General features: G+C 42.2%; 1 protein-coding gene across 4 annotated transcripts; it reads right to left on the bottom strand.

Moving 5' to 3' along the window:
* Positions 1-670: 670 nt before the first annotated feature.
* On the bottom strand, positions 671-11,907 carry OSER1 (oxidative stress responsive serine rich 1). Of its 4 annotated transcripts, none has more exons than XM_036322781.1 (4): positions 10,450-11,088; positions 8,127-8,242; positions 4,902-5,015; positions 671-1,869 (listed from the first exon to the last, which is right to left on the bottom strand). In XM_036322781.1, exons 2-4 carry the CDS (start codon positions 8,201-8,203, stop codon positions 1,182-1,184), a joined length of 879 nt encoding a protein of 292 aa, XP_036178674.1. In that variant the 5' UTR covers positions 8,204-8,242; positions 10,450-11,088; the 3' UTR covers positions 671-1,181. The 4 variants fall into 4 exon arrangements, with proteins under 4 accessions (XP_036178674.1, XP_036178673.1, XP_036178675.1 ...); XM_036322780.1 differs by lacking the exon at positions 10,450-11,088 and adding an exon at positions 11,769-11,907 and having other exon boundaries at positions 1,041-1,869; XM_036322782.1 differs by lacking the exon at positions 10,450-11,088 and adding an exon at positions 11,115-11,516 and having other exon boundaries at positions 1,041-1,869.
* Positions 11,908-24,528: the final 12,621 nt, after the last annotated feature.

Raw genomic sequence — 24,528 nt, forward strand, 5'->3', positions numbered from 1 at the left:
AGTAAATACCCTCCCCACTTCTCCCAAGTACAAGTCCACCTATTTGTAAGCCCAAACTCCAGTCATGAATCAACCCCGCAGACAGTGGGATGTTTTAGTAAAGAGTAAACCTTACTTTGTAATCTACGTAAAACAAACTTTTTGTTAATATGGTGTTAAAATGGCTAGACAAATTTTCACTACATTCAATGGGCATGCTTAGGATGGTCTGAATCAAAAGTTAGGTGGCATATGTAAAAATCACTTTGGGACTACATGAAAAAGATAGGAATTCATCCTCCAGCTGAAGTTGAGGATTTTTTTTTTTTTTTAACCAAACTTTAGAGGGCATTTTGGGATGACTGACCAGAAACACAGGATATGGCATGTATAAAATTCTCTTAGGGGTTCCTGGGGTAGGAAGGCAGAGCAAAGATAATATCCATCCAGAGCATTTGAAACTGAAGTATGAGATCTACATTACAAGGGACTGAAACATGCCATATATATTAAAATGTGAAAGACAGAGAAGACACATACTAGCTTCAAATATTACATCCCCCCACTCCAACTGAAGCAGCCCATTCCAAGCTGCTTCTTCCATGAGAGACGTCATGTAACATGCCTCAGGATGACCACCACCAGCAGGGTCTGCTTAGTGATGGCTAATGATTCTCTCAAACAACACAGGGTAGGCCAGCTAGTTTATTCATATTAAATCTAAACTCTGGATCTCTGGCTTAATAACATAAGAAACTTGTAAAGACAATAAATTTTGCACTAAATCAGAGATGGCTTAAATCAGTCATAGAAGTTCTAATATTCTGAGCTGGCAATTACTGCATAACAAATGCTCAGTCCAGTTACAAAACCACATTTCATTTCCTTGGCCACAAAATCTTTCACAGATTTGAAAAATGCTTTTACCATGTACCCACTGCTACCAGTCACGTATAGTTTCTTCGTCCCCCAGGAACATCACTAAGTGAAAGGACTTTTTCTTTGATCAGTTTGTAGGTATGTAAGAACTCTGAGAGGAAGTTTAAAGAATGAATATGAACTGAGATGCCAAGTAAAGTTTTTATTGCAAGCACAGTGAGCAGGAGGTGTCTTCTCACACAAAGTGGCTGCCAGGTCTGCCATTAACTACCTCTCTCTGACAGCCCTTCATTGGTTTAAAGCGTATTAGTTGGTTCCTGCTATCAGGTGTACATCATTTCTGCCATGTGGGACATTTTCTTGGGAATATACAAGTAATATTCCATGTAGCCTGACAGGTCCTCAATGGTCACATCATCCACATAGACTCGAGCTTGCTCAGAACAGGAGCGCGGGGAGCCAGACAGAGTTCTGGTGTGAAGCGACTGAGAGTAGTCCTCAAGCGTGGATCTTCGTTCTGGGGCCAAGGGAGGGACATTCTGCAAGCCTGAAAAGGAATACACCTCCATATCATGCCACCTCTTACACTGGCACTCCTTGCCTAGGCATGCACATGGCTGGCCCTGGTTTAGCTTGGAAACAGATTGAAAGTCAGAGAGTTCATTGGCCTTGAGACTTGCTTGGGAGACTTGAGTAGCATCAGAGGAGTCTTCCTTCTTACTCTCTGACGGCAGCCTTGGAACCGAAGTTCTCAAAGGCTCAACAACTGCCCCTGTGTGATTAGTATCGAGAGAAGTAGAGCATTCTCTTGCACTGAAGTCTTTAGGGGTTGAAATTCCCAGCCCACTGCTGGCATCAGGGGAGTCAGTCTGGCCTTTGTGCTTGAGCTGGCTGCTGGAAGAAGATGCTATTGTACTGCAATGTATAAACTTTGGGGGATGAAGGACAGGAGATTTAGATCGTCGACGACGTTGGGTTCTCATTGCTCCTCGTGAAGACTTCCGTGTTGAGCTAAGAGGGAAAAAATGTACAAGATGTTGGGATACAGAGCTCTCCTAAACAAATGCTTTAGGACAGTTGGAAATCTGCCCCCTCTCAGACTTATGAGTCTAAGAGGTCATAAGTTTTCCCCAAAGGGATGTGCCCACCTCCCTTTTAAGCTGCCTATGTCTCTGTGTCTCAAAAATGTCAACATCTCCATATTAGCCACTTAAAAAACAGGAGAGGTAAAGGGTAGTTTTTACCTGCATTTCTTGAGCCAAACATTTAGTGCAGAACACCCACCCTGTCCCAACCCTTGGCTCAGGAACCTGTGACCCAACAGGTTTAGAGAAGCACCCCGCATAGACAACTGTAGGGTGTAAAAACTAAATGGTTCTATGCCTTGAATTTAGCAGCTTCAGTATCACTGTGAGGCTAATGCTACAAATGGCCATTATGGCATGATCTCTAAACAGAGCAGCAGGTTTAGGGTTCATTTCTATCACTGATTAACAGCTGACAGATTTAGACTCCTGAAGTTTTCAGATATTGGGACATATTAGATAAACTACATAACTTAAAAAAAAATTTAATAAACAAAAGAACCAAGCAAAGCAAAAAGGAGACAAAATTGCCAAGCAAGTTTGAAAACAGAACCAAATAGAACTTTAAGAAATAAACTTTATATTTGAAATTAAACTAAATGGATGGGCTAAGCAGAATATATACAGTTAGGGAAAGAAATACTAAATTAGAAGATATATCTAAATTATTTATAACAGGGGTCAGCAAATTACAGCCTGTGGGCCAGCACTGTGAGCCACAGAGACCAGGGTGAGGTGTCCCTCCCTCTTTGGCCATTCTCCCCGTCACTCCCCATGCCTGCCTTCCCGGCCAAAAGACATCAGACATGCCACACCTATGCATAGGGTCCACGCTGGCTACTATTTACATGTTAGGGCTCTGCTGTCGGCAATCACTGGGCACTGAGAAGCAGAATCTCAGTTTGAGTGTCTGGCCTGTGCCAGGCTCTCTATGGAAGAGAGAAAGACATACTAGAATCTGAGTACCACTAGGGCAGGAAATAAAACTGACCCTGGGATTGCCCCCAACCCAGCCATCCCACAAGTCTAGTCATTTCATCCTGAGACTCTCAGCAGCAGAACACAAAGTGTGTCCACCAGTCAAGATAGTCCACATCAGGCAGGTAGGGCAGGAGTTTTCTCACTTATGTAAGTACCTACATAATATCCTCAGATCTCACTTCTCGCTTGCCAAAACCTAAAATATTTGCTATTTGGCCCTTTACAAAAAAAAAAGTTTGCTGACCCCTGACCAAGAAGGCAGCACAGAGATGTGGAGAGCTGGAAAAAAGTAACAGTTAAGAGATGTAAGACTAAGAAATCTGGAATCTCTGAAAGAAAGATTATAGAAAAGGAAAGAGAATGATTTTTAAAGAGATAACAGCTGGTAAATTTTTTAAATTGATGAAAGGGAATCTATAGCTATAGAAAGCAAACGACAGATACACTAGAGCAAACTATAGAATACCAAACCCAACAGGAACTGCTGAAGAGCTGCCTGAGACTAGACAGATTATTTCCAAAAGAACAATTAGATGAAAAGAAGGCTTTTCAATGTCAACATGGAAGCCAGAAGACAAGAACTAAGAGAAAATAACTATCAATCTAGAATATGATTTTAGGTATATATCAACTCAGGTATATCTTCAAAGAACAAGAATTAAGTAAAGCCATTTTCAGATAAATCAAAACAAAATATATTTACCAATAGAACATGATGTTATACAACTCCAGAGGCATTAAATTTATTCTATATGGAGTTCTATAACACAGAGGCCCTATTTGCCAATAAGACCTTCACTAAAGGAACCTCTGAAGAAAGTACTTTAGGAAGAAAAAAAGTGATCCTATGGAAGGTGTGAGATGCAAGAATGGTAAGAGCAAATAAAGTGTAAATGAGATAAATCAAAATAAACACTGTCTATTTAAATAATAATGAAGTTAAATAAAACCTAATTTGTAAGTCTAAAAAGTGATAGAACTGAAATACTGGGCAACTAGATCATGGAAGTCAGATCAGAGTAAATGGGTTTTAAGAAAAAGGGTTCAAATACTAACTATTGTCTTTGTTAATAAGCATGTATGGTAAAATTTCAAGGCTAACTACTAAAATAATAGAAACAAAGTATACAATCTCCAAACCAATAGAAGGGAAAATGGTAGGGGGAAAAACAAACCCATTTCAAACAATTTTTTTAAAGATGAGAAAAGGAAATAAAAAAAAAAAGACAACAAACAGCATAAAGTAAAATCTATGTAAATGAGTTTAAGCAGTTAAAAAATTATCAGATTAAATAAAACAAGTCATATATATTTGTGAGACACACCTAAAATTTTAAAACACAGAATGATTGAAAATACTAGGAAAAGATACACTAGGCAATACTAACTAAAAGACAACTGTATTAGCTCTATTAATTCCAGACAAAATAGACTTTAAGACAAAAGCCATTATGAGGGATTAAGAATGTCACTATATGATGTCTCAATTCATCACAAAGAAAACATTCTAAACTGTCACGAATGTAGGCTGTATGATCCTACAAAATAGCCTCAGAATACATAAAGCAAAAATATAGAGCGTAAAGGGAAACCAGACAAGTGGATTCCCATAGAGATTTCAACATACTTCTCAATAATTGATAGGTCAAGCTGACAAAAAAATTTAAAAAATTCAAATAACACTGTCTATTTTAAATAATAATTAAAAGCTTAATTTAATGGACATACAAGGAACTCAAGAATGATTAGAGAAAAACTCATTCTTCTCAAACAACATAGAACATTTATAGAAATTGACTGTGTACCAGAACACAGAGCAAATCTCAGCACATCCATAATTGGGAAGAATGGGTCTTCTCTAAACATTGAGTCTTGGGTTCCGTATCATACATACCCATTTCTGGATACATGGGAAAGAAAATCCAGTAATATTTTAAGGTATTGAGTTAAAAATCATCTGCAAGAGGCAGCTCTTACCCGTGCCAACTGTCTTTAGATGCACATGTGGTTTTAGGTTTGGTATCATCTGCTGCTGTTCTGACTGATGCTCTGACACTTGGGCCTTCTCCAACAGACAGAGATGCTATGGACCTAAAGAAAAGAAACAAAACTTACAGCTACAGCACTTATTGTTCTCACCAACCCAAGCAAAACTTGTTTTCTTTCTAGTTTGAGTTTCTCAAAAATTATTCAGCTTTTAGTGCAAATTTTCCTTTGGAACCAAATTTAGAGGATCCCTTAAAAGCCCACTGTTGCAAAATCACAAGCCAAAGAATGATTCTTAAGTATAGCCAGCAGCAGGATAAAAATAGACTTTAGGCTGTTTATCTGGGGCAGATCAGGCCTTATGTCCAGGGAGAATGCTAATGACACTGACCACTTATTTTATGTGTGCAACCAGAGCTGGAAACTAAGTTTAGGAGCAAAAGCTTTAGGAGACTCAATCTAACTTGAAAATGAATACATTTTCAAATATTATACAACTGTTAGAAAAATATTCTAATTTTTAAAACTAATAAACTTGAAATATTTACTGAGTTAAATCTTGGCAGTTTGAAATTACACAAGTAATATGGGTTTCCAGTAAAGAAGATGAAAAAATTTAAAAGAGAGAAAAAATAATTATCTATAATCTTACAACCTGGAGATTAGCAACATTAACATTTTGGTATGAATCCTTTCAGACCTTTCAAAACACACACACACACACACACACACACGGCTCCTACCTCACATGTTGTGGTACTGATAAAAACCCTTTAGAAATATAAAACCTACTAAAGTAAAATAAAAAGATGTCCACTGAAATATAATTAAAAATATAAAGTACTGGGAATAACTTAAATATCCAATAACAGAAAATACTGCATTATATGAATTACGGCAGATTTATGCGATGGAATATTAGAAATGTATTAAAAATTAAGTGTATAAAGACCTTTTAATAATATGAGAGAATGCTCATAATATTAAGAGGAAACAGCAGGGATAAGCACCTATACATACATTATGATCTCAACTGTGTACAAAAAGTATATGGTGTTATATATAGTCTATATATTAACAGTGACTGTGTGTTTACTTCCTTTTTTATTTTTGTGAACTTGTCTATAATATGCATGTATTATTTTATAGTCAGATAAAAAGGATTATGTTGTTTTATAATAAATATATAGAGATTTGTCTTGATAAGACAAATACCACTAGAAATCAAAACCTGCTTAACAGGATTGCGCTAAATTCCAGGCAAGGCTTGGTTAGTTTATGAGTCAGTACCTCAGATGTCCCATTTGTAAGTCAGCAACAATATGAAACAACTAGAGATGTATGATACATTATACAAGTCTTATTCTGCTTACTCATGGTAATGACTCACCCCTTCTACTCTTATTTGTTCAGTTTTCTCAAATGCTCTTCACTGCTACTTCTCTTTCTATAATTGTACTCAAAGCAGATCACATGCTACAAATATATAATATTTGGTCATATATTATACAGATATTTTGAAAGGTTTTTGTAACATTCCAAGTAATTTTTAAGAGTAGTGAAACAGCTTAATTTTATACTCCAACTTTTTTTTTTTAATGTATTTTTATTGATTTCAGAGAGGGAGAGGGAGAGATAGATAGAAACATCAATGATGAGAGAGAATCATTGATCTGCTGCCTTCTGCACATCCCCTACTGGGAATGGAGCCCACAATCTGGGCATGTGCCCTTGACCACACTCGAACCCGGGATCCTTCAGTCTGCAGGCCAGCGCTCTATCAACTGAGCCAAATCAGCTAGGACCCAACTTCTTAAAATACCAGGAAAAGAATCTGTATATCAAGAGTTATTTATATAAATGTATATACTAAGAAATTTTGTATGTATACATATATATATGCAGCATTCCTAGTATTTTCCTGCTTTAAACATTTTTTTTTACTGTACCCAAAATCATGAAAGCATACACTATGACCACAATCTGGAACTGTTTGTCTGCTTTGTTTCCATTTCCCAAAATGGCTTATAAAGTGCCAATCAACTTTCATGGCAAAATGACCACAATATTGAAAAAACCACTGGGAAGAGAGAGATACTTATTTGAAGTATCATGGAAGCAAATGTGAGCACCTGTAACAGCTATTACACAATTAGTATATTTAGCATAAATCAGTCTATTAGTATAAATCTCATTTGGTAGGCCAAAATAGTGTTAGCAATAAGCAGACAGCTATAACAACATCTATTCAATTTTTACTATCTGCCAGGTACTGCATGCATTTCTTCCAAGTTGTCTTCAAGGTACCATATAAAGGAATGGTTAAGAGCACAGGTTCTGGAGACAAACTGTCTAGGTCTCTTACTGATGTGACCTTTAAGAAGTAGCTTAAATCATCTGTGGCTTGTCTGTAAACTGGAATAACAGTAATAACTATCTTCTAAGTTGGTAGTGAGGACTAAATAATGTATGTAAAGTACTCAGGCTAGTGTCCAGGACATAGTGATGTAATTTTTAGTGATTATTATTATTACTTGTTGTGGAGTTTTGTACTCTGAGTTTCCAGTGTTTGGTTTCCATTCATGAAAATAAATATTCTTAAATCCATTAAAAATCTGATGTTTCTTCTGGCCTGGGGCAAAGAATGGGGATGAGAAGAATACTGCACAAAACATTTTGCAAAGGGTGAAATTTTAACATTCAGACAGCAGCTGGTCTGTAGGTGCTCTAATTATTTTGGCCAAAGGGTCCAAGATTATTGATCTCTGTGACAGAACCCTAATGAATAGGTTTCCATAGTGATAGTCTCAGCAATAGAGCCCATGAAATCGACAATGTCTGCAGAGATTTCTATTGAGGTAATTCACTTTTAGTGAAAAATACTGTGATTCCCTAGAGATATACGAGAAAATCCTTAATGGGACATCGCTTGATAATGTTTGATTAAAAAAGAGGGGGAAAGCACTCCTCAAAGTTAAGGAAAATCAAACCATGGAACCTTGGAGTACAAATGAACTACAACTTTTCAAAATTTAACAGAAGAGTTTCTTTTACAAGAAATACAATGCTGTGCAGATTTGGTAGAATGTCACATTATTAACATTTATATCTTCTACAAATAATGAGAAATTTTAGTAGAGAAAAAGCTCTTCAGAAAAAAGGCTATTTAAGTCTAGTGAATAATTCCCAAATAACATATTATATATATATAATTACCCTGATGCATCCACTCTTAATTTCTTGAAAGCAGTTTGTAGACTCTCCTCCTCTCCATCCTTGGCTTCGGATTTCATTGTGAAACTTTTTACACTACTATGATGTTCCCGCTTATACTAAAAAAGAAAATCAAAATAAAATGAGCACAGTGACAACAGGTGGGTTCAGAAGTATATATTTTGTTAAAATCTTTATTCCTGATACTATTACTGTTTGTTAGAGAGGGGAACAAATTTCTATTTCTAAAAAGAACTTTCAGTGTAGATGATTTCTTGAATTTATTAAGATAGAATTTAAAATGCCCAAATACTTGATGCCAATATCCTATTACACAGTTTTGGAAACAATATCACCTAAAATCTGTTTAAATATACTTTTTTAAAGGGAGGAAAATCTCTCCATTTGTAGAGGTCTAGAAACCTATAGACAAAATAACCTTTGGATCAGAAATAAAAGGGAAAAGCCAAATGAATAGCATTCTGATTCTTTAAAATGCTACTATTTATCTAGTCTAACCCTAAAAATTCTAGTTAAGTATAACTTCTTGATACATGGCAGCATTTCTCTAAAGCAATCCTGACCTGAATATCAGTATTCATATCCAGATATCAAACTGGATATGAATATCAAAGCAGAATTACAAACATATTTACTGATTATTCCACAGTTAACCTATAAGGTTGATACCTTCATTTTTTAAAACAGCTTTGAATATTTCATTATAAAAGATAAAAAATGAATTATACTTACAATTCAAAAAAATATAAAGAACTTAGCCCCTCAAAAAAGAGGTAGGAAGAAAAAAGAGAAATTACTGTTCTATAGATGAACATTTAAGTGATGTTCAATTTTTTAAAGCCAAAAAATACAAAACAAATAATCAAGTTTTTTCTTTCCACCCCGATTATTACATTTAAACAAAGAAAAGGGAAAGGGGAACCAACCAAAGCAACAAGAAACACCACTGAAGTATGTTAACAAATTCTTTCAATCTAGTTTCCCAATTATTTTTTCACTTGGTAAAAGATACTAGTTATTTTTTCAACTAGTATCTATAATGTCACAGAGAATCTGAAAAACATTAAAACAAACAAAAAAAACAGAAAATGGGGAATTTTTGAAGCAAAGGAGTCACTCTACCTCTTCTTTCTTTATTCCTAACCTGCTTGCTACCCCTTACCCTCCCCCCACCCCCCTGGGGGCTCCCAGAGAGCAGTGCCTCCCTGTAGAGCCCTGGGTCCTGAGTCCCTCTCTGCTCATTTCTCAGGGTGGGCTCGATGCATTGTGAGACCTCCAATATTCCAAAGGTCAGAGTGTGTTGTAATATGTAGATATAATGTGACCATGTAGTACCAATGAAGCAAGGAATCAAGACAACTCGTTTCCTTGTTTATTTAGGTAGAGGAAGATATTTTAGTCAGCTCTCTCCAGGGAATGAAACATTGAACACTGAAAACAGTCTCAAAAGAACTCAGCTAGCTTTCACCTCAACTTCTCAAGACAAAAAATTTAAATACATCCCCACATATATTTTGCTGGTTTATTTAACCAGTGTATGAACATTATCAATTCTATACTTCACTGGTTTCTAATCTTCTAGATGTAGAGGATCCTCCCCGCCGCCCCCTCCCACACTAATGTCCTACATACCTAGGAAGGGGGGTGAGCAAAGACCACATTCTAATAATTTTAAAGCCCACCGCATCTGAAAGAGTGCTATCGTAGGTTGTAAACAAATTCATCCTGCGGACAGAACTACAGTAAAGCTTGACTTACAGTTTTCCTCAATTACTTTATAACCAGTCAGTCAAATGCTCACTCGGAGGAGTGGCCTTTATAGAGTTAAGTCATCTGAGCCGAGTCTCCCCAGCCCTGCAGACCCCACACTAACCCTCTCCCGCCTCTCTGGAAATCAGTACATCACTTCTAGATGTACACTGCTGAACTCTGTAGGCGGAAGTTCTCTCCCCCAACAAATACAGAACTCTTACCATGGGCGCAAGCACTGGGCTGGACTAGGGGTACACGGGGGGACTTGACACAGACCAGGGCCGGGAAGCCCCTGCCTGTGTTGCTGCCCGAAGACTGTGTTAAGAAGCTCTATACCCGAATATGTAACTTTTAATTATACAGCGCTGATTTAAGAGCACTGCAGGTGACCTCTAAAATCTAGATGTTAACACAAACTTAGTTAACATTCTTGTTGACACACTCAAAGTTAAAAGCCAAAACAGACCAAAATAAAAACTGGCTGCAGACGAAACGTTTAGGAATGAGATTCCATCTCAATTATTTTCAGACTTCAGCATTTTTGAGTACTCACCTTTTCTCTCGGTTAGACTAACCCTGAGCAAAGATAAGTGTTCCGCACGATCTTAAGCGCTAAATCAGAGCCTGTGTGTAATTCACGAACGGCTTATTATGCTCCTCAGTATTCCTACCTTCCTATTCACTCACATCAAGAGCTCTAGGACAAACTCCGGGGAACACAATTCACATTAAACTTGTGGGAGACTTCCTTGCCGTTTTCACAGCGCTGATTTCTTGAACAGTCTCCCAAAAGATCAAACTGTTAAAGGCCTATTCGAAGTTACTTTGTATTGCTTTAAGTTAAATCACACAGGGCAATTTATGCCTCCGGTTTCCCGCAACCTTTCAAAAATGACAAGCAAAATCCTCCTAAGTTCCTCCATCAAAATTTCTGGTTTTCTCTGACTTTCAACCAATAGCATGTGTCACAATCTTATTTCTATCTTGCCGTTTTCACCAAAACCTCTTTCAACCTCGAGCCTAGAAGAGACCTGGGGGAGAATAAACGATCCGCGGGTCAGCGCGTCATCACAATGTTCAAGATTTAGGAACTTGCCCGGCCCCCCGGAAGCAAGCACGGAGTCGGGGAAAGAAAGCCCCGTCCAGCGAGTCTCTAAGTTGCCAACAAGACGAGGTTGAAACCATCAGCCCCCCCCCCGAGATGAAACACAGTCACACCTCTCTCTCCACACCCACTTCAAACCCGACACACGCTCTTCTTGCTAGAGCCAGAGCACAATGTTGTTCTTTTCACCCAGAATCTGGAGGGGTCGCAGTTGGGAACGATCGGGAGAAAAGGTCAGAGCCCAGTGGGGCTCGGAGAGCGGGGAGTTGTCCAGAAGCCCCCAGGTCTGGCTGCCTGGGGTCTCCTGCTGGGAGGCGGCCCCTCCAGGACACTCCCCCGTCCAGAATGAGAGATTTCAGTTGGGCGAAGGCGCCAGGGATGCAGGAGGAGGCAAAGAGGCAGCCAACGAGACTGGGGCTCAGAAACGAGCGGGAAAGGGCGGGAAGGGGCAAAGGGCAGCCGAGGAGGGTGAAAAGGGGAAGCTACGGCCCAGCGGGAGAAGGCGGAGGAGCAAGACCGGGCAGGGGCAACGAGAGAACAGGAAGGCGGGAAGGGGCGATAGAGCGGAGCTGGGCAGGGCCAGGCCGCAGCACCCGAGGGAGGAGGTGGCGAAGACGCCCAACCCCGGCCCGGCCCGGCCCCGCCGTCAGTGCCCGCCCGGGCGCGACGCGACAGGAGGCGGACGGGCCCGAGGAAATCGCCCGCGGCCAGGTTGGGCCAGGCGGCCGAGGAGCTGTGCCGCGACCCCTCCCTGTCAGGACTCTCACCTTCTCGCACTCTGGTTACCCAGTCCCGTCGGTTCAGCTAGTCCGTCCCGGATCACGGAGCCCGACTGACCCGGATCCAAACCCGCGGAGGGGGCGGCCCGCGCCTCCGAGTCGCACTGCGCCTGCGTCACTCGGGCACGCGCCCCGCCCTCTATTTATGCTCCTCCCGCCTCCGTGACTCGGCAGCGCGGCAGGCGGCGACTGCGCAGGTGCGGAGCGGCGGCCGAGCCTCTCAGACGCCTCGCACCGGCCCTCTCGGAAGCACGTGCGCTTGCGTCATTTCCTGTTATTCTCTTTGCTCCCTCCTCCGTGCGCAGTGCGTTCGCTCTGGACCGGCTCGCGGGGCGCGTCTTCCTCCTCCTCCCTCGGGCGCGTGAGTAGGCGCTGCTCTTCACAGTCGCGAAGCAGCCTCCACTTCGCGAGGCTCACTGTGCTTGGAGCTCTAGCTGAGCCACCAAGGCAACGGAATTCCTTGGGGTGAGGCCAGGGTGGGCGTCTTCACGGCTCCAGAGCCCCTCGGAGCGCCTAGCGGGCTAGGCCCTAGCCCGTCCCCTGGGTGTTAGAATCTGGACCGCCTGCAACGTCTCCAGGACTCGGGGACACCACACCTCCTGGGGGTCTTTCAGGGCTTGCGGAGAAGCGAGGCGGTGCCAGACCGGGGGCAAGGCCAGGAATGGAGGCCGGAATTGCCACTGAAAAGCCTTTGCTTTAGCGCCCCTGTTGTTTGATTGGAGCGACCGCTTTCACCTCTCTCCGCCTCAGTTTCTCCAAGATTCTTAAGTGAAGAATCTTAACAGCCAGTGTCGTTTTTCTCAGGCATGGACTCCTTTAAGAACCTGGTGAGAAATAATAGACCCTTTCGAAGAGAAATGCACTAAATGTTTAGCAACATTTTAGGCAGTCCACCCAAGTAGGTGATTTTTTAGGGATTTTTTCCACTCTGATGATTCTGATGGTTGCCCCGATGGCAGGCGGGGAAGGGGTGAGCTGGGCAACAGCTGGCGGCCCCGCCATCACTGGGACTGAGTCTGCTGATCTGGTTGTGCCTCCTCCCCTCACTCACCAGCTCCACGTCTCCGCTTCTCTGAGCTTCGTGGGAAAGAATGGCTTTCCTCAACAGACTTGGGTCGAGGTGGTTTCGGCTCAGCCTAGGGTGGGAGCTGTTGCCTGAACCCCAACTGGACCCTCCCACCTCCATTCCCCAGTACTTAGACGCCGTCACCTAACTGGACAGACCTTGGAGCGCCCGACCCACGTCAGGGAGTGGAATCTACAGGATATTGTATAAGGCGGTCACACACAAAGCATGTCATGCGGCCTCGGTGAAACGTTTAGAAGTCTCCTGTTCACACCAGAGGCCCCACTGATAGGGCACGAAAGAATAGCTACCTGTTCATGGTCAAGTTCCAACATAAAACCTGACGACGGTAATAATCATGGCGGCCCTCTGCGGTGCAACACCTGCGGTTTTACACCTGTTACAGCGGAGGATGACTGGGACGCCCAGAGGTTAGAGAACTTGTTCTTGCTCCCCTTGGCCTGTGTCACACAGTGCTAGTAAGTGACTGGGATTTCATCTCTTGAACGCCTGTCTCTCAACATCTCTTAGAAAAGAGTAGAAAAGGAAAATGGACATTTTTTCCCCCCAGGAGTTGCCAAGTGACCTGCATCAAGATGAAATATGTGTTTTAAACTATCATTTCAAAATATTTCTTCAGCTAAAACATATCCTGGAGGGCAAAGACTGTGTCTAGATCAGTGGTTCTCAACCTTCCTAATGCCGCTACCCTTTAATACAGTTCCTCATGTTGTGGTGACCCCCAATTTCATTGTTACAAATTGAACATAATTAAAGCATAGTGATTAATCACAAAAACTATGTAATTATTTATGTGTTTTCCAATGGTCTTAGGCGACCCCTGTGAAAGGGTTGTTCGACCCCCAAAGGGGTCGCGACCCACAGGTTGAGAACCGCTGGTCTAGATTAATGAATTCCTGGAGGTTAGTAAATGCTAAATGTAATTTTGGTGAATTCTTCAGTTTACCTTAACTTCTACCCATTATGGCATCAAATACTAAAGCCCCAAATGTTTTAAAGTGCTTCATATAAGCATATTTCCATGAAGTTAGATGGTTTTTGAGAATGTGGTTTATTACTCGGTGTATTTGGAAGGCAGGATCCCTTGGGAGGTCAGTAGGTGGCACCATTCACTAAAGCGGGAAATCCAGGAAGCCAGCCGGTTTGGGCAGAGAGTTCAGTTTTGGACACAAGGAATTTGAAGTGCAAATGAAAGTAGGAATCAGGTTAGGAAGGGTCTTAAAGGCCATGCCAAGGGATTTATTCTAGGAACCATGGAAGCTGTGGATGAGAAGAGGAAGGACCGTGTTATTTTAGAAAGATTACTCTGGTTTCCACCTGGATGGCACAGTGATCCAGGCCTGAGATGGCAGTGCTCTCAAGAGCAGGTGGCGGTGGGAATGGAGAACAAGTGAACCGATTGAAACTTGTATAGATCAGGCTTTGGTGAGAGATTGTGTGCAGAAGGAGCAGTGGGAGAAAGTGGGCTGACAATTTGCTTTCTAGTTTGAGCAACTGAATGGGTATTGCCTATTTCTCATGTAACTACTGAACCTAGCTGACAAGGAGCAGATGAAAAACAACATATATAATTTTTATATATAATTTTATATACAATTTTTATATTAAATTTATATACATAATTTTTCATTGATTTCAGAGATGAAGGGAGAGGGAGAGGGAGAGAGAAAGATAGAAACATCAATGATGAGAGAGAAAACAATGATGAGGAAGAATCATTAATCAGCTGCTTCCTGCTTGCCCCCTACTGGGGATCTAACCAGAAACCCAGGCATGTGCCCTAATCCAGAATCAAACCATGACCTCCTGGTTCATAGGTTGATGCTCAACCATTGAGCAACACTGGCTGGGCAGAACAGCATTAAAATGGAAAATAATAGTAAAAGATAGTACTTTTATAGCTCATACTGTGTGTCAGAGATGTCATTCTAATCTTCACAACAATCCTATGAGATTGCTAGTACAATTCTCTTCCAAATGAGGAAACTGAAGTAAAGTAACTTGCCTGAGATTACACAGCTAGTAAGTGGTGGAGCTAGAATTGGAACCTGGCAGTCCTGCATGGCTCAGACCAGGAATGAACCCACAACCCGGGCATGTCCCCTGACCTGGAATCGAACTGGTGACCTCTTGGTGCATGGATAGATGCTCAAACCATTGAGCCATACGTGTGCCCAGGTGCCCATACATTTCTTGTGTCTCCAATTGGATTCTAAGCTTCTGGAGGGCAAGAATTATCTGTTAAATTTTTCTCAACTTTCCCTCCCTCAGCTCCTATTCTCTCGGTGTAGGTTGAATGCCCCCACACTGTGTGCATCCATAGTACTTCACACTTCCTCCATCATCTCAGGGGCTGCATCTTGTGTCCCTGGTACCTGGCACAGGGTCGGTCTGCCACCATACGTATTGAATGAGTGAGTGAATCCATCAGTAAGTCAGTCATCTCAGCAAATACTTACAGTTGCCTATTGGCTTTTTAGAACCATAACTGGGATCTCGACTCCTTTGACAGTGATTTTAGCAGCAGGGCCTTTTACTAGAACATTCTCTTTTTTTTTTGGTGTGGGGCGGGGGGAGGGACAAATTGGTTAAAGTTGGGGAAGAGATTAACTGCACTTAACTGGCATTCTCTACATAGCCCCAAAGCTGTCTGCTATTTGATACTTGCCTTTCTGAAATGTTGGGTCAGAGTGGGAATGAATGAGGACTTTGGAATGCTTGACAGATGACTTGGCCACATCCCTCTGCACTGGTTTGGATTAAGTCTGCAGCAACTTCAGTCCTAGTCTCAGCGCTCCAGGAGGATGGGAGGCTTTTCTTGATAGTTACTGATCACTTGCAGAGGGAGCCCAGGATTACAGATTCTCTTTCCTTCATTGTGATAAGGCCCTTGACAGTGAGTTTTCAAAACTTAAAGACCCAGGGTCTTGCCTTCTCTCAAATATTCATTCATTTGAACTTTAATCTGTATGATGACACCAGGAAGGTGTTAAGGCCAAAATATAAATCTAGCAGTAAAGCTACAGAAGAAAATGGGTAAATGGTAAGGACTGGAAGGGAGTATTGAGCAGGGCTTCAGGGGTGCCGGTAACATTCTTTCTTGATCTGATGTTGCTCATAGTGTGTTCAGTTCACAAGCTGTACACATCGAATATGCACCTTTTTCTGTGTGTATGTTAAATGTCAATTAAAAGTGAAAAGCTTGCCGAAACCGGTTTGGCTCAGTGGATAGAGTGTCGGCCTGCGGACTGAAGGGTCCCAGGTTCGATTCCGGTCAAGGGCATGTACCTGGGTTGCGGGCACGTCCCCAGTGGGGGATGTGCAGGAGGCAGCTGATCGATGTTTCTCTCTCACCGATGTTTCTGGCTCTCTATCTCTCTCCCTTCCTCTCTGTGGAAAATCAATAAAATATATATAAAAAAAAAAAAGTGAAAAGCTTTAAACAAATATTTGTGTGTATGCCACAGATATGTTTATTAGATTAGGGTGAGCTGTTCTTTTTACCCCTTTAGTTCTTGACCTAAACTCCAGGTTAAAAACCACTGAGCAACTCTAGCCGGGAAAAATTAACTAATGTTTATAAGTCTTTTATAATTTATAAAATGCATTCACACACATGATTTCTTTGACCCTTAAAACAACTCAGAGTTTATTATGTTTATCTCCATTTTACAGCTGAAGCCCAGAGAGGTGAAGCCACTTCCTGAACTGAGGAGTCACAGAGTCAGATCTCAAATCCCTGCTGTTCCCAAAGCATGATGCCTTCAGCAAAGGAGAGCCAGAAGGATGAGAATTATTTTGGGAGATGAATACCAGCTTTGGTTGAAGGAATAAGAACCGGAGAGAGTTAAAGGAGTTGGAACCACAGGTAGGAGTGATTCAGCAGGGCAAGCATGTTAGGCCCCTGGTTATAAGAGCCTGTGTGTCTGGACCTGCTCCTGTTACTTTGGGGTGCTCCTGTTACTGTGTGGCTGGGCTCCCACTTGCTTTCTCCTGGGCCACCACTCTGCTGGTTGGCCCTTGGACAAGTCACTGCACTCTCTGAGTCTCAGTTTGCTCATTTGCAAGGTGGAAATAACTACCCCTCTCTGCCAACTTAGGAGAATTGCTTTGAGGATGTGATAAGGTGGTGCATATGAAGCTGCCTTGAGAACTTTAAAGTGTGCAGCATGAGGAACCCCTGAAGCCAAGTTTACTTATCCCAAGAGAGGGAAGGCAGGACTCGAATGAGGGCTTCTTTCCTTTTCTCTTTTTTGTCTTTTCTACTTCGTATTTTTATCTATATTATTTTACAATGTCCTTGTTGTAAAATGATACAAGTGATGCTGAAATATTTAAGGTAGAAATGGAAAATTCCATATGCTACCTGCCTATAGCCCTCCATCCTGCTGCACAGATAGATCACCAGTGTTTGGGGATTAGTATACCTCCTGCCAGGCTTTAAAAAAATATTACACACACACACACACCCCGCCCTGGCTGGATGGCTCAAGTTGGTTGGAGGGTCGTCCCATACACTAAAAAGGTTGTGGGTTCAATTCCCAGTTAGGTTACATACCTAGGTTGAAGGTTTGATCCCCAGTCAGGGCACATGCAGGAGGCAAATGATTGATGTTTCTCTCTCTCAAAATAAAAAAATCAATAAAAACATCCTCAGGTGAGTATTTAAAAAAATATATGTGTATAAGTATCTACATATATATTTTTCAATACACATGCACTTGCTCATACAACTTTATTCTTTAGATTTCACAAAAATGAAATTGTTCAGCACCTTTCCTCCCCTTCCCCTCCACCCTTAACAGTTTTATCTTGAAGAGCTCTCTACATCAGAGCTATTTAATTTTTTTTCTATATCTGAGCATGTATATAGTCTAGGAACATATGTCATTAGGATCATTACTAATTTTTTTAAACGTTATCAGTGACACATGAAAATGCTTGTTAAACAAGTTTCTACTTCTATAAATGTATTTTGAAGTAAAGTTGCTGGTGACACAAATTTTAATATTTAATAGATATATCAAATGCCAGATTCCACTCACACCAGTGGTGTTTGGGGTAGACATTTGATAGTGTCTGGGGATATATTTACTTGTCACTAAACATCTTAAAGTAAGAAAGTCCCCTCACAACAAAAAATTGTGTTAGTAATGCTGGAGTTGGCAAACCCTGGCCCACACCTTGTCAGTGCTGGATATTGCCATTCTTTTTAAACTTGCCAATCTGGTCATTTGAAAAATGATACCTTATTTTACTTTGTACCTCTTCTGGAGAATAGGCTTACTTTTACTTGTACTTTATGTATTATTTACATTTGTTATAATGAACATGTATTATTTTTGTTTTTTAAAAACCATTAAAGATTTTTAAAAAATCTATGTCTTTGATTATCACTATGCAGTCTGTTCTTAAGATTTAATTATGTACATGCCTGCTGGTTTTTCCCTGATAAGGTATAGAAAATAATCCTCAATATAGACCTTAAGAAGTCATCAGTACTTCAGGTTTAGGTCTCCATCCTCTGGCCTTCAGAATTGCTCTATTGCCCTCACAAAGCACGTTCTCCCAGTGGACACCAAGACCCAGGAGCCACTTCTAAGAATCATCATCACAGCCCAGAGATACTCCTGACCACAGGCCACTGCTCCAAAGAAAATGTTCTTGCACTGGCCTACAACACCCACCATGGACTCATCTCCCAAACACCAGAAAGAAATCCTCATTCTCATTTCTCTCTGTGAAACCTGTGGTCTATTTACCCTGTGAATTTCCCAGGCTGGCACAGCTGAGCCAAGCCCCGGGGGCTTCTGTGGAGCCCCGAGCTGCTGGCATAGGCTCAGGTGCAGCATGAATATGTTCAAACACCCTCCAGTGTGTCCTGTCAAATGGAAAAGAGGTGGAGCCCAGTCCTGAACCCTGCCCAACATGGCAAGGACTCCTGGAGAAGTGGCCCCCCGCCTTTCATTTAGCTCAGAGCAAGCCGGAGCCAGCCTGGAGGAAGTATCTGTGGAGGACCTGTCAGTAATCACTGGATACTCCCAAGAAAATGTCCCATGTGGCCAAAATGGCCTGGGCTTACCTGCAGCCTTTGCAGATCACCCAATAACAGATTCGCAAGTGGGCATACAGCTCCTGCCCTGGTCCCAGGAACAGGACTTCTGCCAGCAGTTCTGTGCATTGGGTCTGTGCTATGGTTTTCCAGTAGGCAAAGGCATATGTGGAAGCTGCCTGCCTGGTCTAGTGGATCTCCACTCTCTAGAATGCACACAAATCATGACAATGGAATGGAGTGTACAATCTGTGAGGCCATGAATGGCTGAGATAACCCCTGCACTGCTGACTTAGTGAAAGAGAAAGCAGTAAGGGGTTCACAATGGGAAGGGAGGGGAGTGATAGAAGAACACCAGTCTGCAAGTCAGGGCCTGAGTTCTCCTGCCTAGCTGTGTACTCTGAGACAGATAAATCACTTTACTACTTTGGACCTCAACTTCCTTGCTAACTGGTAATTGGAAACATTCCCTCTGTTTTTCAACTTGCGTGTTTCTCAAAAATATTCCCAATTATATAAAGCTGGCTACAATGGTTTAGAGATTTAAAATAGCGTTTAGAAACAATCCACTTCCTATTGGTTAGTTTTTCCTACTCAAAAGTAATAGATGCTCAGAACAGGAGAAAAAAGATGATACAGCCAAACAAAAAGTAATTCATAGAGAATACCCATAACTCCACCCACTCAGAAACCATACTGTTGATGTCTTAGTGGAATCTGTTCAGATAAGCGGTTCTTAATTGGTGGATTGGTGGACTTTGGTGGGAGAGAGCTCCTGGATTATTTAACAAACCCCTTTTCATTGGCCATTTGAGATACTTTAGTTGTTTTGCCATTACAAAAAATGTGCAAATATAAGCTGGATGAAAAGGAATTAGAACTTGAGAAAACAAGAAGAAAAAATGGGTAGTTTGAACACCTGACAGAAATACTTTAAAGAGCACAAAAAGATGCCTAATTATCCTACAGTGCACAAAAATTACCAGTGAGAGACAAACAAGGGCTTAATGGGCATTTCGGCTGTTTAAGTAAACATATTTACTGGGCAGGTGCTAAAGTATGCTAGACCGTATAATATGAACTCCACAGGTAGTTCAGCCACTGACCTCACTGATCTTTTAGACTAGTAGAGACCAACACAGAAATTGTGCATGAACAATAGTTTGTGTCTAACCAAACTGCCTTCATGACTGATTGGCACAGTAAACTGTAACCTCCCTCCCCCTAACTTCCTCTGATTGGCCCCAGAAATTCATAAAGCAAGTCTGTCTGCCTGTTCAACCTACAGATCTTTATATCTTCAGGTGAAGCACCCAGTCGCCTGTGCTGTCCTTCCCTGGCAGGAAGGGCCTGCAGGCTCCCTGTTGATTCATCACACAGTGCACGTGCTCAGACCTTCCAACAAAATAATCCGTGAACAGATGGCCACAGCATGGGGACAGTGAAGCCCAAACCTTGGAGGACAGACTATGCTGGCAACACTTGAAAGGGTTCTACAGCTTCAGGAGGTGGGTGGGGAGGGAGAACAGATAAGCCAGCCCTGATTGGAAGACCTGGTCTGCTGTCCTCCCAGAAAGAGCCTGTGTGCCTTAGATCAACACCTCATACTAAGCTGTGTGCTGATCTTCAGGGGTCTTGTTGGACTGTGGATTCTGATCCAGCAGGTCTAGGGTAGGGACTGAGATTCTGCATTTCTTACTAGTTCCTAGTGATGTGCTGATCCATCCTTCCTTCCTTCCTTCCTTCCTTCCTTCCTCCCTCCCTCCCTCCCTCCCTCCCTCCCTCCCTCCCTCCCTTCCTTCCTTCCTTCCTTCCTTCCTTCCTCCTCCTTTCTTTTTTCTTTCCTTTCTCCCTCCCTCCATCCCTCCCTCCCTTCCTTCCTCACCCGAAGATATTCTTTCCATTGATTTTCAGAGTGGAAGGGAGGGAGGGAGGAGGAGGAGGGAGAAAAACATTGATATGACAGACACACCGATTGGTTGCCTTCTGCATGCACCCCTGGGGCATGAATCTGCAACTGAGATTTGTGCCCTTGACCGGGAATTGAAACATTGACCTTCAGTCCAAGGGCAAACACTCTAACCATTGAGCAAAACTGGCCAGGGCAGTGTGCTGATACTTTAGACCACACTTGGAGTAGCAGAGCCTTAGGGATTGGTATCACAATTCCTTGGGATGCTTTAAAAATACGGAAAGTTAGATTTATCCAAACATACTGATTAAGAATCTTCTGATCCATTTCTTCAGTAGGTCTCCACCCAGACTGCACATTAGAATCTTTTGAAGAGGTTTTTTTTTTGTTTTTTTTACTGCTAATACCCACTCATGTATCTCTCTATATATATCTATTTCTCTCACTCCCCTTGATCCTCCTCTCTCCCCCTCTTCCTCTCTGTCTCGCTCTTTCTCTCTAGTTGCTTTAGTTTGAAAAGCTCTTTCAGGTGGCTCTGACAACCATCCAGTGTGGTGTGGGAGCAGAGGCAGTGGTTCTGAGTCTGGGCTGCACATCACAGTCACCTGTCACCTGGAAGTTTTACAAAATGTCAGTGTCAGCATTTCTAGGGTTGGGACCAAGAGATTAGCATTCACAAAGCTCCCCAGATGAGTCTAAGCCAGGGGTGGGCAAACTTTTTGACTCGAGGGCCACAATGGGTTCTTAAACTGGACCGGAGGGCCAGAACCAAAGCATGGATGGAGTGTTTGTGTGAACTAATATAAATTCAAAGTAAACATCATTACATAAAAGGGTACGGTCTTTTTTTTTTTTTTTTTTTTTTTACTTTTATTCATTTCAAACGGGCCGAATCCGGCCCGTGGGCCGTAGTATGCCCACGGCTGGTCTAAGCTGTAGCCCCTGGTGTAGAGCCTGCTATAAGAATCATCTGGGATTCTTGATGGAAATACAGGTTACCATAGTCTTCCTTGACTCGGATTCAAGGTCTGGGGCAAGGTTCAGGAATCTGTATGTGCAACAAGTGATGTAGCTGATTCTTATGAGATGGCAAGTTTGGGAAACACTGAGATAGAGAAAATGTCCGTGGATTGGTCTCAGACAGCGCTCCTGACTGCATAACTTCTCATAGCTCACTTAGCCTCGCTGAGATTTGTTTCTTCATCTGCAAAATTGAGATGATAATAACTACATGAGGAAGAGATGGGTAACCATCCCCCAGATATCTGTGTCCCCAGTCCATAGGATAGAGTTGTTGGAAAGGGGCTGCACAGGCCAGGCACTATGTTTCCCAGCTCCGATTAGCCTTTAGGGGGGCAGCCACAGGACTGAATTCTGACTGAAGGAAGGTGGGCAGAAGGAGGAGTGTTTCCATGGTCCTCTGCTCTCTTTCTGCATTATCTGCCCTTTGGATTTCAGTGACCATTGGATATCAGTGCCTTGGTGATCTTGGATGCCACATGGGAAGATTGACAGAACTCCCTGCTCCTCCCCCCCATGCTGCTAATTGGACTTTTTGTGATTGAAAAATGAGCTTCTGTGTAAAGCTGCTGTGATTGAGCAGTTTATGAGTTACAGGGCTGTGTTAACTAGCATACTGCCTCCAGGATTGTGACAACAATTATCTAAAGCAGAAACTACAAACGGACAATGTAAAGGCTTAGATGCAACCCACAAATATATTTTGTTACGCCTGATTCTTAAAAATTTATCAACAAATTTTAAAATGAGCAATTTCAAAACAAATATTTGGATTCCCAGGTTTTTGAAAATCCAGAATAGCTATTGGCTATAGCCAGGAGCAGCTGTCCCTGTAGAGTGGAACTCATGCTCTGGTCTTCACAGTCTCCACCACATCCTGTGGGTTCATACCTGGTCCGCCTCATGTTTATAGCATTTCTCTGGTCTCTGGAGCTTCCTCAGTCGGCAGGCCCTGATGTAATAGATGTAGAAATTAGATGCATTAGCCAGTAGGATTTTTCACAAAGAATTCCTTCAGGCACCTTCTAACTCCCAGGAGAGCCATCTCTCTGCTCAGAACTTAGAAGCAAAGTCTCCTGAGTGATCCGTCCAGGCTGAAGGATGTCACCCACACGCACCCCATCTGTGTCTGTGACCATTTCAGCATCTGCATATGGGGGCAGTGGCATGAGGAGAAAGAGCTCAGGTGTATCAGGATCAGATCGATCTGGACCCCATTCCCAGCTCTGCTGCCTCCTAGCTGGTGATTTTGGGTCAGGCATTTAGTGTTTTTTGAGCCTCAGTTTTCCCATCTGTCAGGTGTGGAATTTAGTACTCTTCTTGTGGGATTTCTGTAAAGGATCTGGCTAAAGGACACTCAGACCATGTTAATTCCTTCCCTTTTTCCTGTAGTTCAAAGACCAGGGCCAGCTTGTCCCTAATAATATAAGGCAGAAATCAAGCAATATCTCTTTTTTAACAATTTTGAATATTTTTTTAAGATAGAAATAATGCACTTCTATCTGGGTGTGTTAGTCTGCTTGGTCTGCCATATCAAAATACCACAAATTGGGTGGCTTAAGTAACAGATGTATTGTCCTCACAGTTCTAGAACCTGGAATTCAAGATCAAGGTCCCACCAGGGTTGGTTTCTGGTGAGACCTCTTCTGGTTTGCAGATGGCTGCCTTCTCACTATGTCATCACATGGCTTTTCCTTGGTGCTTGATTGAGAAGAGAGATCTCTGGTGTCTCTTCCTCTGATAAAGACACCAGTCCTGTTGGATTAAGGCCCCACCCTTATGACCCAATTTAACCATAATCACCTCCTTAAAGGCTCTATATCCAAATACTGTCACATTTAGGTTTAGGACTAAAACATATGGATTTTGTGGGGCTATAATTCAGTTCACAATACTAGAAAAACCAGAAAATCCAATTTTAAAAAATCACTCAGAATTTCCCTTTTACTCCTGTCTATACCCACCCCAGTCTAACTACATAACTACTTTATTGACTATCCTTCTATAATATTTAAAAATTTAATTGCACATACTTTTTTGATAGCCTTTTATATTTTAACTATTATAGTAACCTAAGCTAAAGAGGACTTTTAGAGTAAATTATTACTAGAAGCCCGGTACATAACATTCATGCACTGGGGGGGTGGGGGGGTCCCTCAGCCCGGCCTATGCCCTCTCTTGCCGTCCAGGACTCCTTGGGGGATGTCCACCTGCCAGCTTAGGCCTGCTCCTGGGGGGGTCGGGGAGTAGTGGGCCTAAGACAGCAGGCGGACATCCCTCAAGGAGTCCTTAGCATTGCTGCACTCGCCAGCCATGAGCCCGGCCTCTGACTGAGCAGCACTCCCCCTGTGGGAGCACACTGACCACCAGGGGGCAGCTTCTGCATTGAATGTCTGCCCCCTGGTGGTCAGTACATGTCATAGTGACCAGTGGTTCCACTGTTTGGTCGATTTGCATTTTAGAGTTTTATTATATAGGATAACCTGTTTTTAATTGTAATCTTTTAATTGTAATTTTTCTCAGTGGATATAAATTGTTTAATGGAATGAATATACTCTCATTTATCTGTCTGGACACTTAGAATTCTATTGTCTATAGACTTGGGTGTTTGTTAGCTCTTGACTTTGGGCCAATGATAACTTCATCCATCTGAACATCAGTTTCCTAATCTGTGTTA

This window comes from Myotis myotis, unplaced genomic scaffold (genome assembly GCF_014108235.1).
Source record: "Myotis myotis isolate mMyoMyo1 unplaced genomic scaffold, mMyoMyo1.p scaffold_m19_p_9, whole genome shotgun sequence".
Classification (NCBI taxonomy): domain Eukaryota; kingdom Metazoa; phylum Chordata; class Mammalia; order Chiroptera; family Vespertilionidae; genus Myotis; species Myotis myotis.